At 37.1% G+C, this 16,821-nt stretch overlaps 2 protein-coding genes across 3 annotated transcripts; one reads left to right on the forward strand and one right to left on the reverse strand.

The window, feature by feature from the left end:
- The first annotated feature begins 10,667 nt into the window (after positions 1 to 10,667).
- LOC117379253 (ubiquitin-conjugating enzyme E2 G1-like) lies at positions 10,668 to 14,162 on the forward strand. 2 transcript variants are annotated; one of them, XM_033975937.2, is made up of 6 exons: positions 10,668 to 10,839; positions 10,994 to 11,096; positions 11,183 to 11,280; positions 13,161 to 13,339; positions 13,424 to 13,520; positions 13,597 to 14,162. In XM_033975937.2, the coding sequence occupies exons 1-5, from the start codon at positions 10,797 to 10,799 to the stop codon at positions 13,508 to 13,510; spliced, it is 510 nt and encodes a 169-aa protein (XP_033831828.1). In that variant the 5' UTR covers positions 10,668 to 10,796; the 3' UTR covers positions 13,511 to 13,520; positions 13,597 to 14,162. The 2 variants fall into 2 exon arrangements, with proteins under 2 accessions (XP_033831828.1, XP_055081622.1); XM_055225647.1 differs by lacking the exon at positions 13,597 to 14,162 and having other exon boundaries at positions 10,691 to 10,839; positions 13,424 to 13,547.
- Positions 14,163 to 14,261: 99 nt separating this feature from the next.
- On the reverse strand, positions 14,262 to 16,790 carry arpc3 (actin related protein 2/3 complex, subunit 3). The gene is made up of 7 exons (XM_033975936.2): positions 16,664 to 16,790; positions 16,031 to 16,130; positions 15,670 to 15,746; positions 15,375 to 15,443; positions 15,168 to 15,294; positions 14,596 to 14,690; positions 14,262 to 14,508 (listed from the first exon to the last, which is right to left on the reverse strand). Exons 1-7 carry the CDS (start codon positions 16,667 to 16,669, stop codon positions 14,446 to 14,448), a joined length of 537 nt encoding a protein of 178 aa, XP_033831827.1. The 5' UTR covers positions 16,670 to 16,790; the 3' UTR covers positions 14,262 to 14,445.
- Positions 16,791 to 16,821: the final 31 nt, after the last annotated feature.

A 16,821-nucleotide genomic window follows, 5' to 3' on the forward strand; every position in this document is an offset into this window, starting at 1 on the left:
AGTGCAGAATAATAACCATTCAGTTCTATGCACAGCTAAACAGAACCTGGATTTAAACATTGTGAAAGTGTAAGCCTGTCTCACATATTCAAGAAACACTGTTTTAGCTACATTAAACTCTAATGCTGATTGCTTAGTCCTGACTGGGCACCAGCAGGAGGCCGGTCCCTGAAGAGTGTGAGATGGTTCATATGGCACTAACATGTCGGAGATGTACTTTGGTGCTAGGCCATGGAGAGACTTGTTCACAAGCAGAGCTGCTTTAAAGTCTGTTCTCTGAGCCAGAGGAAGCCAGTGCAGAGACCTGAGCACAGGACTTGTGTGCTCATACTTCTTTGTTCTACTCAGGACCTGAGCAGCAGAGTTCTGGATGTACTGCAGCTGTCTTACTGTTAGCTTGGACAGGCCTCTAGTTAGGTTCACATAAAAGAGCATTCATTCTGCATTCACTTGGGCCAGTATGAACCCAACTGTCACATTTTAGACAGCATTACAAACCCGCTCCAAGAGGGCTTGAAACAGGGTAGCCCCACCTGACCTACACAGTCAACAGTGACAGTAAAAGTCTTGAATTGGGCAAAAAAAGCACTTGGATCATGTATATTTGTATGAATGGGCACTGCAAAGCTGCTGTTTGACATGTTCATCTTGTGTCCTCCTCCCTCTGTCTGTGCAGGTGAGCATGAGTCTGTCTGCGTAGGTGAGTCTCCATCTGTCTGTGTGATGTGCGTTGTATGTGAATAAGGCCGACTCTTAAAGTGAATCAGTCAGAACTAAATCTAGTATGCACTGGGGTCTGTCCACAGAGCACACTAACATGTATGAAAACGACCTCACAGATATATTGTGCTTAATTGTGGTTAAAAAATAATCTTTTGGACACATTGGTATTCAGTGATGGGCTAATTGATACCAAAATATCAAGTACAGATTCTTATATAAAAATACTGATCCCACACTGAGACAGGAGTGCCTCAGATGGTGAAGTGCTCGTCCACTGATCCAAAGGTTGGCGGTTTAAATCCCACTCCCAATATTTGTGAAGTTGATAGAACAGTGAGATCTACTGGCTCCCACATGTGCACATTGCGTTCTGTCCTTGGGCAAGATACTTAACATTAATAAAGTGCCTTGAGTACCCTGCAGTTTATTTATTGATCTTAGATTTTAAATTTTAATACATTGTTTATATTTTGGTTTATCTGCACTTTGTAACTTTTCTAGTGAAGGGAATTCTACTTGTCTCTTGAAGAAAAAAACATACAGCATCAACTCATAAACGTAATAGCCTGAAAAGCAGTTTGTTTGCTCTGGTTTCTAATAGAGATTATGCAGACAACATCACAACATTCAGAATTCTTTAGAATGATGCGACATTATGTGAATGACATTGGCAAGTAATGACATTTTCTTCTATAAAAGCTGAAAACACATGTAAAATGTGAAAGAGCTGCTACAGTCTGATAATAAATATAAAAATCCGCAACTCTGCTAAATATTTAGTTTGTACCTGACATTTAAAGCAAGAAAATCCAGTAGCCTAGTAGAACACCAGTGAAAAGTTAAACAACAGGGACACTGCAGACCACACACACATTTATCACTGATACAGACTTTGTGATCAGACACAGTTGAACTGAACCTTTCTCTCCTTAAATAAGATGTTTTGGAGTGTTTGTGTTGAGGAGATTAATTGTGAGGAGAGTTGAAGTGTCCTTTATCTCTCCCTATGTTACCTAACAAGCTAGCTACGCTCTGCTCAGTCACAGCAACAACTGGAAAAACTACTTTCAGTTTTCATTTTGCTGTATAAAGCAAATTTGAGCATCTTTGAGTGCATAGAAAAACACCATGTATATATATAATGTATTATTATATTATGAGCTCCATGGATTCCATGGACACAAATGAGGACAGAAAAAGCAAGAAAAAAACAAAACAAGGGAAAAACCAAACACATTTTCTCTGCTATGTTGCTCATAGTTCTGCCACTCAGTCCCACTCATTGCCACTCAGTTGGAATGTTGAGGGGCATTTTTCAAATAAAATGATATCAGTGCATACCCTCTATTGCATTAATTAACCAGGACTGTAATGGACCAAATGAAGCTAAAGCTAAAGCTTTGAGCACAAATGACAAATAACAGCATCTCCTGTCTGCCAAATGTTTAAATGTCCATCCAGCTATATGTAGCAGATAATGTATTAAGTGTGCTGCATGGGCGCTTATTGCACCTCTCTGGAGTGACCATGAAACAAAAAGAAATCAATGAATGTGGTTTTAAACAAGACTGATGTAATTACAGACTATTCATGAGGCAGGAGAGTCCAACAATTCATCAAACAGATGCACGGTTCAAGAGCCGTTCAACGATTTTAAGGTAAAGATCATTTGGATTTCTGTGTGATGTACAGTAATACATTTGGTTTAATGTACAGAAGCACTCATAGAAAGGATGGAACAAAACACAATTATAATTTACAGCAGCGACGCCACCTGTGCTCACTGCTGCCTTCTCATAAGGATATAAATCACATTCAGGCTTCTCCAACTGCAATTATGTGTTTTTGTAAATGCTAGATAGATGTGAGTATGCAAACCATTGTGAAAATGGATTGAACTTAAGGAATTACACTTAAGACTTCTAAGATAATTTTCAAATTGCCTGATCTCGTCAGATCTCAGAACTGTGCCTGGTTAGTACTTGCATGGGAGACTGCTGGGAATACCAAGTGCCACAGTGGGGTGCCAGTGGCAAAAACTAACACTGTGTCCTGTGGCAAGACATTTGTCCACCTGTCTAGAGTAAAAGTGGTGTGTGAGTGAGTATTGGTGGTGGTTAAAGTGGCGGATGGTGTAGAATAGCAGCCGCGCTTCCGTCAATCTACATAGCTTACAATAGTTTACCATCACTTTGTATTTAATGAATGAATATGCCCAAAACAGTAAGGTGACTTTGATATATATCTATATATATATATTTCTATTTCTCTATCTATCTATATCTATATATATATGTGTGTGTGTGGGGGTGTGTGCATATATATATATATATATATATAGATATATAGATATATATATATATATATATATATATATATATATATATATATATATATATATATATATATATATATATAGATATAGATATATAGATATATAGATATATAGATATATAGATAGATATATATAGATATATAGATAGATATATATATATATAGATATATATAGATATATAGATAGATATATAGATAGATATATAGATAGATATAGCTATAGATATAGATATAGATATAGATATAGATATACAGTCAGTTGATGATCAATTGGATAATACACCAGATATCCTGTTTAACCACTGACACTGAAGGATGGATACAATGCAGAAAATACATTTTCAAATTACACCATATGATCACTGGTCGTCATTACAGCTTGGTTTGCTGTTTCAGAAGAACCACTTCATAATACTGATGCACTACACTTGTACTGTCTTAAGTCCCTCAAAGTGTTCTGAGCTCATTATTCATTCACACACACTTGGTGGTAAACCTCTACTGATGGAATTTGGGCAGCCTTTCTGAGACTTCGGCCCCTTTGACCACAACCATCCCTCACACACCACAAGCATGAGGGTGAAGTATCTTGCCCAAGGACACAACAGCATGGTCTGCCCCGGAATTATTCTGTCAACCTTCAGCTCTTACCATTGAGTTTTCTTTAAATCTTCCAGGACAACACATTTTTATCTAGAATGTGTTTGCTTTTTGTAGTTCAGCCTATATAAACAAAGTTGAAACATGCACTGGTCATGTAGTCTACTGTAAACATTCCAAACTTGTCTGTACAAGAATAAAATAGTTAACACTTTTAAAAACACAGAGTCTAACCAGGACATCACATTAACCAGCATGTTGTTTTCATCATGTAAACTTAATTATTTGTGCCCCCAGCCTGCCATGAAGTCCACGTGTCTAAGTGGAAAACACAGTGACAATAATGAGAGTAATAAAGTCCTCCATCTGTAACCCCACCTGCTGGGCTGACCACTGGACCACTCCCAGGGGGCTGCTTGAGCACCACTAAGGACCATAATAACAATAACAATATAATAGCAATTTATTTTCTATTGACTTATTTCTAAATTATTCATATTCAATAGGAGTTACTACATAATGATTTGTATGTTTTGCAGATACGTTTTCTTTTTTTTTTTAGCAACACAAGGCTTGGTGTTGAGGTTTGAACTGGTAACACTCTGGTTGGTGGGCCAATGTTGTTTTATGTTTTTTTGTTTCCTGTTCTAGGCAACAATTTGATGCCTTTTTTCCATTCAAAAGGCATAATATTTCATTTTAAATTGTTATGGAAACGGCCCCGGTCTTATCATTCTGAAACCCATGGATAGATAAAGCTACAGTATGGAACAATATCAAAAATAAGATTTATTCAGCCACTTTTAATCAATCATGGTATCCCGTTACCATGTGCTAATTTCCGGGTCGAAAAGGGTGTAGTCCAAGGATGTTGTTTGTGAAGGATGAGTGCGTTTAAATCACAGAGCGATGTAATCAGCTATGCAGGGTGCAGAGCTGTCCCCAGGGGATTTAAAGCGCTATGATTTAAAGCAGGGCATATCAATGTGAGAATAAAATACACTGGTGAGGATTATGCAAGACAGTCAAGTACCAAAACAAAAACAATGGCAGACTACTAGACCAGTAATGACCAGGCAAAGTCATATTCAATAGCATTCGAGAGTTTGAAGTCTCTGATGGAGGGTATGGGCCTGTTGTGAAAAGTTGAAAGCAGATGTTTTATAACTATGAACTGATTCAACAAACTCACTTTTTATGACTGAGAATAACCTTGATTTTATACTGTATAATGCCACAACTTTTCGACTATAATTTCATGTCATTAAACTTACCAATTTTTGTTTCATATAGTCATTTAATTTAATTATTGCCTGGCAAGTCCAGTCTCTCTACTTTTTATACAGAGGGATATCAGTCTGGTTGCAAATCTCTGCGTTTTGTGCCTCGATTCAGGACCGTGCATGTGAAACAAAGGAGCTCATTGGTCACTCATGATTTTTGATATTCTACAGAAATCCACAATGTTTTTCAGTCCCCTGTGATACTTTTTCCTTTCTTTTTTACTTATAAACAATTGATACGGACAGAACGTGCATGTCCCTGATTGGCTAATCCATTTGTCTTGTCCATCTGAATTTGAGAAGATTAAACAGTGACCAGACTCACATCTTTGTAAAGCATTGGAGATATGTGTATTCCTAGGTAAATACATTTATAAAGAAATCAACATTGAAATTGCACTATATACATGGTTTTTCAATCTCCAGCAGCAAAGTACACCATAGAAAAAAACGGCCTGACCTGCCCTCCACTATAGATATGAACTGTCAGGCTCATACAGCAATAAAGTTAAAAAGCTCTCATCACTTTTTCTTATATTCTTTACACTGACTAACTTGTGCCTGTATTTAAATGAATGACCAACCAAGAAAATTTAGTATAACCTTCTTTTAGAAAATGCAGACATCCAGACTATTCATTTTAAATACAATAGATGATACTATGGTTTCTCTTCTGCTTGTATTTCACTCTGCAATCATTCTCCCATTCAGAGGCAGTTTACTCTTGTCAAAAAGGTTTCCCTAAAGCTATAACTACTCAGGTTAAAGTATATCATCCCGGGAAATTTGTCCTGAAATGTTGCCCATCCTTCTGTGCTGTTGTGGCAACCTGACAAGCATCACAATGCAGCACCCGGTGACGCAACTCCGAGATCTTGAGCTTGGCTTGGTCGGAACATTAGGAGGAGTATTTTGCCCTGAAGAAACCTTCTCTGACAGGGGAGAACATGCTAACTCAGAAAGGCCTGAGCTGGACTGGGTGTTGGGACCTTGTGAGGCAAAAGGGCTAGACACTCAGCTATAGTGGAGTGTGACCATATGCACTTTTTGCACCTGTTATTTTGATTATTTTAAATGAATTTCAGCCTTTTGTAAAGCCCACTGAGGCATATATGTTACAGTGTTTTTTAGATGTGTGAATTTAAATGTAATGTTTATCTGAAAATGCATCTGGAAACAAAGCCAGGCAGCTCAGGTCATACATTTTGGGTTACTTTTCTCTCCAGTATTTCAAAACTACACTTGGACCTGAATTATAATTACATGTGAATATGATTTATTGATATACATTTACTCCTTCAAATTCAAATTATTGATATACATTTACTCCTTCAATTTACTCCTTCAACTCCTTGATATACATTTACTCCTTCAACATTTACTCCTTCAATTTACTCCTTCAATGAGACAAAAACATAATCTACTTGAGAACTTTGCAATCTTTCTTTAAACAGGGGCATGTAAAGAATGAGCTCATTTGAACCAAAGAGTTAGATATATAAAAACGCTTCATAAAATCACAGTAAAAGTGGCAACGGAATTTCAATTTAATGTGACCGACTTTATTTTCTCTTGTCTCTTGGACTTCTATCACTGTTCCAAATTTTGTCACCTTATTTCAAAGTTTTCATTTAGTTACCTTTGTAGTAGTGGTAATTATGTGCACCAGACATCTAGACAATAAATTTACCCATTTATTTTTTAAACTGGCGATAATGTAGCAACTTTTATCAGCAAATCCGCATTTTCCAACCCACTCCTTCCTCAAAGACTTACTAAAATTCAAAGGTTTTTCTCTAAATCTTGCCAACTTATTTCTAGACATTCCAAAACTACCCAGAATTCCCTCACTAATCCTCAAAAGCTAATGCTAAATGCAGACAGAGCAGCACTCTTTGGCGAGGCAGTACTGTGATCTATCCAGCTCAATGCCTATTTTTGGATAATAAGCCTGTAAATCCAACCCTGATAACATCATTGTAATGTACTCTCTCACAATCACACACGTACAAGTCGGGGAGGAGAAATGGGAGAAGCCATCTTGTAAAATTGCTTGAGCAGTTTCCCCCAGATAATCAGGACAGAGGGATGTAGGACAGTGGAAGTCATGTTCTTATCTTTGACTCTGAGAGAATCACTGGCAGCTGTAGGATAGGGTCTGTTCTCTTGGGCTCAAAGACTCCCAACAAAGTGCACGCTCAGCACGGTTCTGCAGACAGGGAGATAGACAAATGTAGTTTCACTGTGTGTTTTTTTAGGGTTGTCAGAAGTATTGAAAATCAGATACTAATCAATACTAAAACTAGTATCGAAGCAACACACTCATTTTGCAAGTATTGATACTAAAAAGTCACATTTACAGGATAGAAATGAACCTTTCCTGAAAAGCTTTAGAATGATCTAGAGATTTATCAGAACAAGTATAAGACCACATAGACTGACTGAGTGTGACTGAGGGATTACACAAATATAAGACTAGAAAGTACTAGCCTAGGATTTAATGTTGAAAATCACATTTTGTCTAAATAAAGAGTGTTTTTAATTATTACTGTGGTATCAAAAACAGTATTGAGTATTGAGTCTACTCATTAGTATCAATAATTTGGTCAGAAATTTAAAAATTATATCTAGTGTTTTTTCATTCCTATTTGAGGAGGGCAGAAATACGTGGGTCACACTGCCATCTATTGAAAGGAAAAAGTTAAATGTGAACTATTGGTACAATGTAGTGCAGGTATAATTCCTTCTTCTTCTTTCAAAAACTGTTTAAGCTGGGGTTTTATTTATTCATTTCTTTAACATTGTCTTTCTGATGGCACGTGCACACATGTTTGGTTTAGATGCTTTTTTGGGACATTACATTGACTTTCCATTAATTAATTTCCTTGAGACTGATCCTAACTGTAACCACAGCCTCTATTTGTCAAACCTTAACCTAAACCCTAATCTGAACCTATTTACCCCATTTGTTAACTTTAGATCATGCTGTTGATCTAATAATACAGGATTTACGTCATGGAGACCTGGTTTTGTCCCCATACAGGAGGCATGAGTGTGTATACAGCTTTTTTGGTAGTTTTTTGTATTTTTTATATAAAGGCATATATAAATAAATTGAAAACATAACATGGTGAAAAACCTATACTACATTTGTTGCATTCATTTATACATGACAGAAGGAATCTCAAATTTATATCTCTAAATGTAAGGGTTATTTTGTCTTGATTTAAATGAACCTGAGGTCCACCAGCATCATACACTGCTTCTGAAACCCACATATCTATAAAAATAACATATACAGTAGGAACAATGTAAGTGTGCACTTTCTGAAAAGCAGCAATTTTCTATCCCATTGTGCCTGTTGAAGTAAAGAGGCGCGGGTCAGCAACTCATTCACTTTCCCCCTTTAATCAGTATCAATAGTGTAGTGCTGTGTGCCTCCCAGCGCCGTGCAGCATTGAGACAGGCCCTAATCAATGCAACAAATTACCTGCTATTAGCCACTGACCACAGCTTTGTATCTTTTCACTCCGCTTTAGGTGCACTCGGCAGGCTGCAGCGCTTTAAACATCAATACCATACATCAATGCTATGATATGTGATGTAATAGCACTTATTACTTTGCAAATCCCATTGCAATTGCAGAATATTTTGTTAAAAGCTGCAGTGTAGTTGCAGGTGTTCTACTGTAAATTGTTGGAAATTGGAGTCATGCCTTACTGTTAGCACTATGGGCTATAACATAAAGCACTCTGACCACACTGCCATCTGCTGCCTTTAGAATCTTGGTCACAGGTCACTGATGCCCATTGGGGAAATGCAATCTGGAAATGCATATAATATAGGAACATCAGGTACATAGATAATCATATGTGAACACGGACAGAATATGAAAATTTCCAGTTTGAAAAGTCCAAAAAAGAAAATCTCTTAGTAACTGAATTTCATAATGTGCAGAGTTGAATTTATGACAATGTTGTGATATTTCTGCTATATTGTTTAAAATGCCAACTATTCTAGTGAAGGCTCTGCCATCTGCTAGTCTCCATATCTTCCAGATGTTATTACTCGCCTGTAATGTTTTGCAATATGGTACACTATTAAATCTATGGATCTTCATGGAGACAAGTAGGTGCTGCCACGGGGCGAAGATGAATGTAGAGAGGCGACCCCGCTCTCAGAAAGAATGAGTGTTTGTTAAGCAATATGTTTGAGAAATGAAAACGCTTCTAATAAATGCAAGATAGATAAACTCAATGCCATAGTGTGTAACATTCCAGGCAGAGCAATAACTACTCCATGGTGACAAGGAGGTAACAAATTCCTTACCAGAAAACTTACATTGTGCACCTTTAATGTCTTTTTTGTGTGATACTTAAACTTCAGCAACAACATTTAAAAGCACATTTCAGCTCATTGTCATAATTCTCTCTGGATATTGCCGTTGGAATAATCCTAAGAAGTATCAAGATGTTAATTTATGATTGTCAATGCAGGAACATATAGCTGTCAGATCGAGAGGGTCCAAAACTATAGTAACCATGACAGCATAGCGCCAGTGTCTCTCCAATGCAATGCTGAAACTCTTTGTGATACATATTTGATTACAAACAGACTGCCTCCTCACTGCATTCAAGACAGGAGCCTTTGGGCAAAAAACAAACAAGTCAGTAAAAGACCGGAGGTGACTGTGGTGCAGCTTGAAGAAGTTGGTACACGAGTCAAAGTTTGAAAAAAAAAAAAGAAATGCAAAAATGTGCAGCTATAAAGTAGAGGGCGCGCTGAGACTGACAGGCTGCCAGAGTGAAGCTATCAGCAGGGATTCAAGGGAGCTGTGCTAAATGCTTAGATTGCACTCTGACTGTAGAAGCAGGGAGGTTGATAGCCAGTGGGCAATAGTTAAAAATATTCTAAACAAAAATGTAGCTACTTTATTCTACAAGTTGAGATTGTTGGAGAAAAGATCTTTCAGTTATTTTGAAAAAGGTTCATTCTGAATTAAAGTCAGACAAAGTATATTTCTGTTTTATACTGCATAGTTTGAACCAAGCAGACCTGAGTAACTTAACAATAAATAATTATCAGCACTATACTGTATCATAGGTCTATAGGACCCGTCACCCTCATGCTTCAGTTTATATATCTATAGCTATAATTTGGTTATATGTCAATGTTTTTTTTTTTTTTTTTATTTCAACTATTTGCACCATTTGTAGTCTATGTCCAGTGATTATTTATTTTCCTATGGTAGGCTGTACCAGCATGGAATTAAAATGGAATACATTTTTTTTCTAAACTAGCAGTGCACATAAGCATAGGCCCTATTTGACCCGAGAAAGTGTTGTTCCCATTAACTACAAGCCTATTAACTATTGATCAATTTAACTATCCCTGTTGTGCAATGCTCTTTCCAAACTGTAAGAGGCAGCCTTTACTAAGTAAGACCATTTCATTGCGCAAAAGAAAAAAGAAACAGCGGCTAATTAAGCCCAGCGTTTTGTCTCGTGGGCACTAAATAGTTAGCAGGGATCATGTGTTTTTTTATTACTTTGCGTTTACCTTTATTTTGATTTAATTATTACTTATTTTAGATATAACTAACATATTTACACAGTATTCAATTAATATCGACTATCAATATGAATTTGTTGTTTTCTATGAATCTCAACAGTGAAGACTTACGGGGAAAAAAACGGGCAAAAATAGTTCGAAAGTTCGAGGGAGTGAGTTACATGTTACTCATGTGGTTTATCAGAACTGACAGCGCGCCTCGCTACAGAAAGAGAACGTGGACGCTTTAATTTGCCTTTCTGTGTTATTGTATCAGTTTGACAACGAAGGAAATACCTGGGGAACATGACAAAACAGTCTTCATTGTTACTTCGCAAACAGTTAGCAGGTAAGTGCGAAAAAGTTTGTCAGGAACAAACTACATGTGAAAGTGCCAGACCCGTACATGTGCCGTACAGATGGACACGTTTATTGCGCAATTAATGTCCTCACGAAGACAAATTTGTGTAATATTCATCTTGCCGTGTAACCTTTGTGTGAAGAGCTCAATAAGAATCCAGTGGAAGGATTTTCAGCCGGTCTTGTGGACGATGACGACATCTACAAGTGGGAAGTGCTGATCTATGGACCTCAGGACACACTGTAGTGAGTTAAAGCAAAACCTAGACGCTATCCACATCTTGACTGTAAGTACAATTAAAAATCCGACTTCTCTCTTCCCCTTTTTCCAGTGAAGGAGGTGTATTTAAAGCATCACTCAACTTCCCTAAAAACTATCCTTTGAAACCTCCCAAGATGAAGTTTATTACAGAGATCTGGCACCCAAATGGTAAGGGTTACAAAAACATGTTTGTTCAGTTCTGTAACTAACTGATCATTTATAGACTACATCGAATAAGATCAGGCTAAGCATCACTGCGTAGATCAAAGTTACCAATTATGCCTGTAGCACCCTCCAACCACCAAAAAGCATTAGCACACATTCAGGCTTGGTACAGTGCCCAAGGATACAACGGCACTATGCACAGGCCAGAACAGGGAAGACTGGAGGTAGCAGAACATATTCTTAGGATTGATATGGTTAGATATAGGAATAGCTATCAGAGTGGCAGATGTTTTAGATAAAAAAAGGAACTGTATGTAGACAGCCTGTGCTCTTACTGTTTTATAAAAGGTACTACAATCACAAATCACACTGGGTTACTGGGGCTTAAACTTGCAGATAGAGTACACATACAAGTTGCAGAGGCTGCACTAGCACTGATTCATGATTGGCTGCAGCAGCTAGAGTTTAGGTAGTGCAGATTCATATCAAAGAGAAGCTTTTTAGGCCAGGTGGATTTCATCATTTAACCTTTCAAATCAAATGTGTATGTATACAATGCTTTTGTAGTTAGAATATAAGAATAAAGTATAGAATGTAAGAATAAATCTGGATTGTTATCAGATAGGTCACATTTATAAAGTTTTAAAATCATAATACATTCAGTTCCTTCAATAGAAAACACTGATTATCCACTTTATTCTGGAAGTTGCTGTGGGCACTGCAATCATCATCATTTGGGTTGTATCATTTTGCATGGGGCTGCTGAGCTTGACAGCAGCCCCATGTAAAATAATTTCAGATTTATTTAAAAAATTCCTTCAAAGTCAGACGTTTACATGTGTTTCATTAGTATTTGGTAGCATTGCCTTTAAACTGTATGACTTGGGTCAAACATTTTGGATATTCCACAAGCTTCTCACAATAGTTGGCGGGCATTTTGGCCCATTCCTCCTGACAGAACTGTTGTAACTGAGTCAAATTTGTAGGCCACCTTGCTCGCACATGGCTATGCCCATCATTTTTCAACAGGATTGACATCAGGGCTTTGTGATGGCCACTCCAAAACACTGACTTTGCTTAAGCCACTTTGTAACCAGTTTGGTAGTATGCTTCAGGTCATTGTCCATGATGACTGGACATTTCCATGGTGTTTAATTGGCACCAGACTTGTGCAAGTCCATAATTCTCTTCCTGATATCTTGGCTGATTTTTTTTTTGACTTTCCCATGATGTTACACAAAGAAGTTTCAGGTGAGCCTTCAAATAAATCCACAGGTGTGTCTCTAATTAACTCAAATAATGTCAGTAAACCTATTGGAAGCTTCCAAAGACATGACATCATCATCTGGGTTTTCCCAAATTGTTTAAAAGCATCATAATCCTACTATATGTGAACGTCTGACTTTGAAGAAAGTAATGAAAATTTGTATGAAAAAATCTTTGTCATTATTCTGGCATTTAGAAAATAGAAATAATTTTGGTAATGCTAGTTGACCTAAAACATGTCTTTTCATACAGTGCATGTAAACTTCTGGTTTCAACTGTAAGTTCTATACAGACTACAAACCTACTTTAAAGCCCCTAAGAGAATTGGTGCATTGTTGAGCTATTGGTGCATATGAGCTTTGAATATTTTACACAAACATCATATTTTATGAGCAAAACTTTTCTCTAATTCTTCATTGAAATTAATGGGATTCCCTCTTAACTGGAGGTGGTACAATGAAAGCACAGTTTAGTAGAATTTAGAGGCAAAAGTAGACAGGCCGCAGTAAGGTCAATAAAACTGCCTTTCTTTTGTTTGTTAATGTCAATATCTACATTTTTTAGTGTTTTAATAAGTAACCAAATTGATACTATGATTTCAATGTTTCTTTTCCTAGTGGCTAAAAATGGTGACGTTTGCATCTCCATTCTGCATGATCCTGGTGAAGATAAATACGGCTATGAGAAGCCTGAGGAACGCTGGCTGCCAGTTCATACAGTGGAAACCATAATGATAAGTGTAATATCCATGCTGGCTGACCCCAATGGAGACTCCCCTGCCAATGTAGAAGCAGCGGTGAGTATATTTGAAATGTTCAGTTTAGTTGTTTGTATAGTCAGTGTGAAGACCATTTTAAATGGAGTCTTTTTGAGTCTACAGAAAGAATGGAGGAAAGACCCAAATGGAATCTTTAAGAAGAAAGTTGCTCGTTGTGTAAGGAGGAGTCAAGAGACTGCTTTTGACTAGTTTCTTTACAGTAAGTCCAGTGAATCCCCCCCAAAAATACCTATGTATGCTATGTCCTATAGACAAACTTGCCGTTCTCTTTTTAGGTTGGAACCTGACGGGGACAAATGACGTTGCACCTTAATAAGCTGTCAAGGCCAAAGTGGAGCGTCTGTTTGTTACAATGACTTTTTTTTTTATTTTATTTTTTTAATTTGAGCGTGTGAAATAATTTATTGACAATTTTACATAGGATTATGCTGTTTTCTCCGTGTCTATACTATGTTTGCCTCATTTGATTTTTAAATGCAATGTTTCTCATAGACTTCAGTTCTCTTTATTTATTTGATCAGTACTGCTTTGTAATGTAACTTGCATTTTCAAGTTAAATATTGAGCCATTCACCCTACAGTTTACAATGTACTTTGTATTTTGGGTTAGGTTTCCTTTATTGGAAATTATCAAAGCCTTAATCCTTTAAGACTATAGTCAAACGAATGTATAATTTGATCATTGGTATATAGAAGCCATTGGTTATTTTCTAGACTTTATAAAGATTGATGCATTTAAACACAAATCAAAATACATGCGCATGTTAATGAGTGGCATAACTGGATACAAGTAAGATGCTTACATCTATTAGTTGAGTAGCAAAAGTAAAGAACACTTGAGAACATTACCACATGTAGCAATGCCTTTCTTCACAATGTACCATTTGCTGTAATGAAGCTTTACATGTGACAAAGACCATGCAAAAACCAAAAAGACAAACTTCAAATTTCACCAAGTTCCATAATTTTATTGCATCAAGTACCAGCTCAATATGAATAACAACCTTTAAGAGACATTTCTTTGAACGTATTAGTATAAAATCATCTGAGAAAACAACCCCCACCCCCTGTATTGTAATCCCTCCATTTTCCAGGTGTAGAGTAGAAAAAGGCTGCCCTGGTGACTTACTGACCAGGAGCTGATAAACTTTTGTTCATAAACTGTTTTTTGACGAAGCACACCCACCACTGAGAAAGACACAAGAAGAAAGGAGCATTAAGAAACTGCAGTGCAATAATTACTGAGTTAAAAGACTATTGAATCATGCCCCTCACCTTGCTGGGTTTGTCTGTCTGAGGATCAAAAACACGGTCACATAACCTCAGGCCAGTCTCCTGTCGGATCTGCTGAAGGTATGCCCTCATGGTTTCTGGAGGATTAAAAAGAACTAAATCATGAAAAATGTATTACACAGTAGTACATCAATTACTCAAATACTAAATCAAATCTTCATTTTACGAAATTCTCACCATTGAAAAGATACTATAGTTTTTAATTGTTAACTGTATATTGCCTCATTGCCCTTTCAACTGAGACTGAACTGAGATTTGTGATGCATGAATGATACACCAGTTTTTGAAGCTATTGTGAAAAATAACTCTATTTTTGTTTCTTTGTGCTGATAGAGAAGATGCTTAACTCTGCTAGTTTTTGTTTCATGTGGATAGGCCAAATAATTACAGAGATATTAACCATAAACCAGGTCAACACATTGCCAATCTGACAGTTAAACAACAAACTCCCCCAGAGATTCAGTTGTCCTTACCCTCCAGCTCAGTTTTAAACTATAGGGATTATAGAATGCTGTGATGGCACATGACAATCCAATAAATGATGCAGTTCTTACCATCCTCCTGCTTATTTGCGGGTTTGGCATACATTGCATTGAGAGGAAAACCAGGCTCTCCGGGAATAGGAAAGTTAGTGATACCCAAGGTGTACATCTCCTTTTCCCCCTGGCCCCTGGAGCTGCACTGTAGAACAAATATAAAAACATTTTCATATTTGAGAAGAGAGTTAGCAATGTAATGTGTGCTTACAATGGTAATTTTACCTTCTGTAGTTTTTTCAAACATTCAGAGATGTAGAGAGTGACATAGATCAGCGTCCTATCTGCCTCGTTCTGAAGAATACAATAAAAATAACATCTTATTATATAAATATTAGGAATAAACAAATGTAAAGAACGTGTTATATAAAAGACAGTATAGCGTAGGCCCAAACTATGGATGTCAAAAACTAAGGGGTGGGCAGAAACGAGCCAGAGCATGTCAAAGAATGACTACAGCTGCTGAGGTACAGAAAAAACCAAATGCTATTTTAGTGACAGCAGCAAAGACAATTCTCACCTTAATTTCATAGTTTTTAAAGAAAACGTTGGCCTTGAAGTAATAGATAGCCTCATCGATTATGTCAGAGTCAATACCTGAAAAACAAGTTGGTTGCTTTGTTATTTAATTGAACGATATATTTTTCAAGAATACAATAAAGACTTTGTAAATCTGATATTGCAAAGACAAACGACAAAGAAAAAGGCATTTGAAGAAGTTACAGCAATAAACACTCTCCTCAGCTGTACCTCCATATATGGAAATAACACAACCAGGAAGTAAGAAGAGCCAAAATGAAAAAATACTTTTACCACCATAACCCTCAATTAGAATGGCAATAGATAGATTCTTAGCATCACAACTGATAACAGAGCCTCACCGTCTCCTCTGGCAGGACCCTTGAACTGGGTTTTGAGTGGGAGCAAAGCCATATTCCCCACCAGCCTAGTATCAGGTGCCATCAAGTTGGAATGATACGCCTGAAAAATATAACACAATATTATGTTAAGTCTTTTGTAACAGGTGATATTACATTTACACCAATAGCCTGATCATGATCTGATTTCTAGAGTTGTAGGAGTTGTCATTGCAGATCTAAATTGTATGCAAGTAAGCTGATTATGTTCTGATACATACAATAAGTAAGTACTATCTGATTTCTGAGGTGGATGTACACACGTTCTAATGATAGATCTCTAGTTATCTGAATTTACTGGCCAAGTAAATGTTGCCACTGATGAATGTCAATGATAGTAAGATTATGTCACAGATAGCAACAAGCAATGTCTGAGGTGATTACTGCAAAATAAAAGTGTATGTGTAAGAAAAGATATTTGCAGTTGTCAGCCAATTTATCAAGGGATTTTGATCCATTTCTAGCTGCTAGCCTATAGTGCTAACATCAAAGCTAGCATCCAATCGTAGGCCACTGGGGTCTCTAGCATTTGCTTTAAATTGTAATCTATTAATGCTCTATAGGACTGTAAATATATGCGTTAAATCAATTACTCACCGGCATGTTGAATGATATAGATCAAGCAAACTGCACAGCGAAGGGAAAAATTCTGAACGCTGCTTCCGCTAGTCCCACCCAACAGATTTACCGGAAGTGAGGATGTGTACGTGCGAGAGGCTGTCACATGGAGGCGCTGTTTCACCAAATGTGTTCAG

The sequence above is a fragment of the Periophthalmus magnuspinnatus genome, chromosome 12, assembly GCF_009829125.3.
Source record: "Periophthalmus magnuspinnatus isolate fPerMag1 chromosome 12, fPerMag1.2.pri, whole genome shotgun sequence".
NCBI classification, from domain to species: Eukaryota; Metazoa; Chordata; class Actinopteri; order Gobiiformes; family Gobiidae; genus Periophthalmus; species Periophthalmus magnuspinnatus.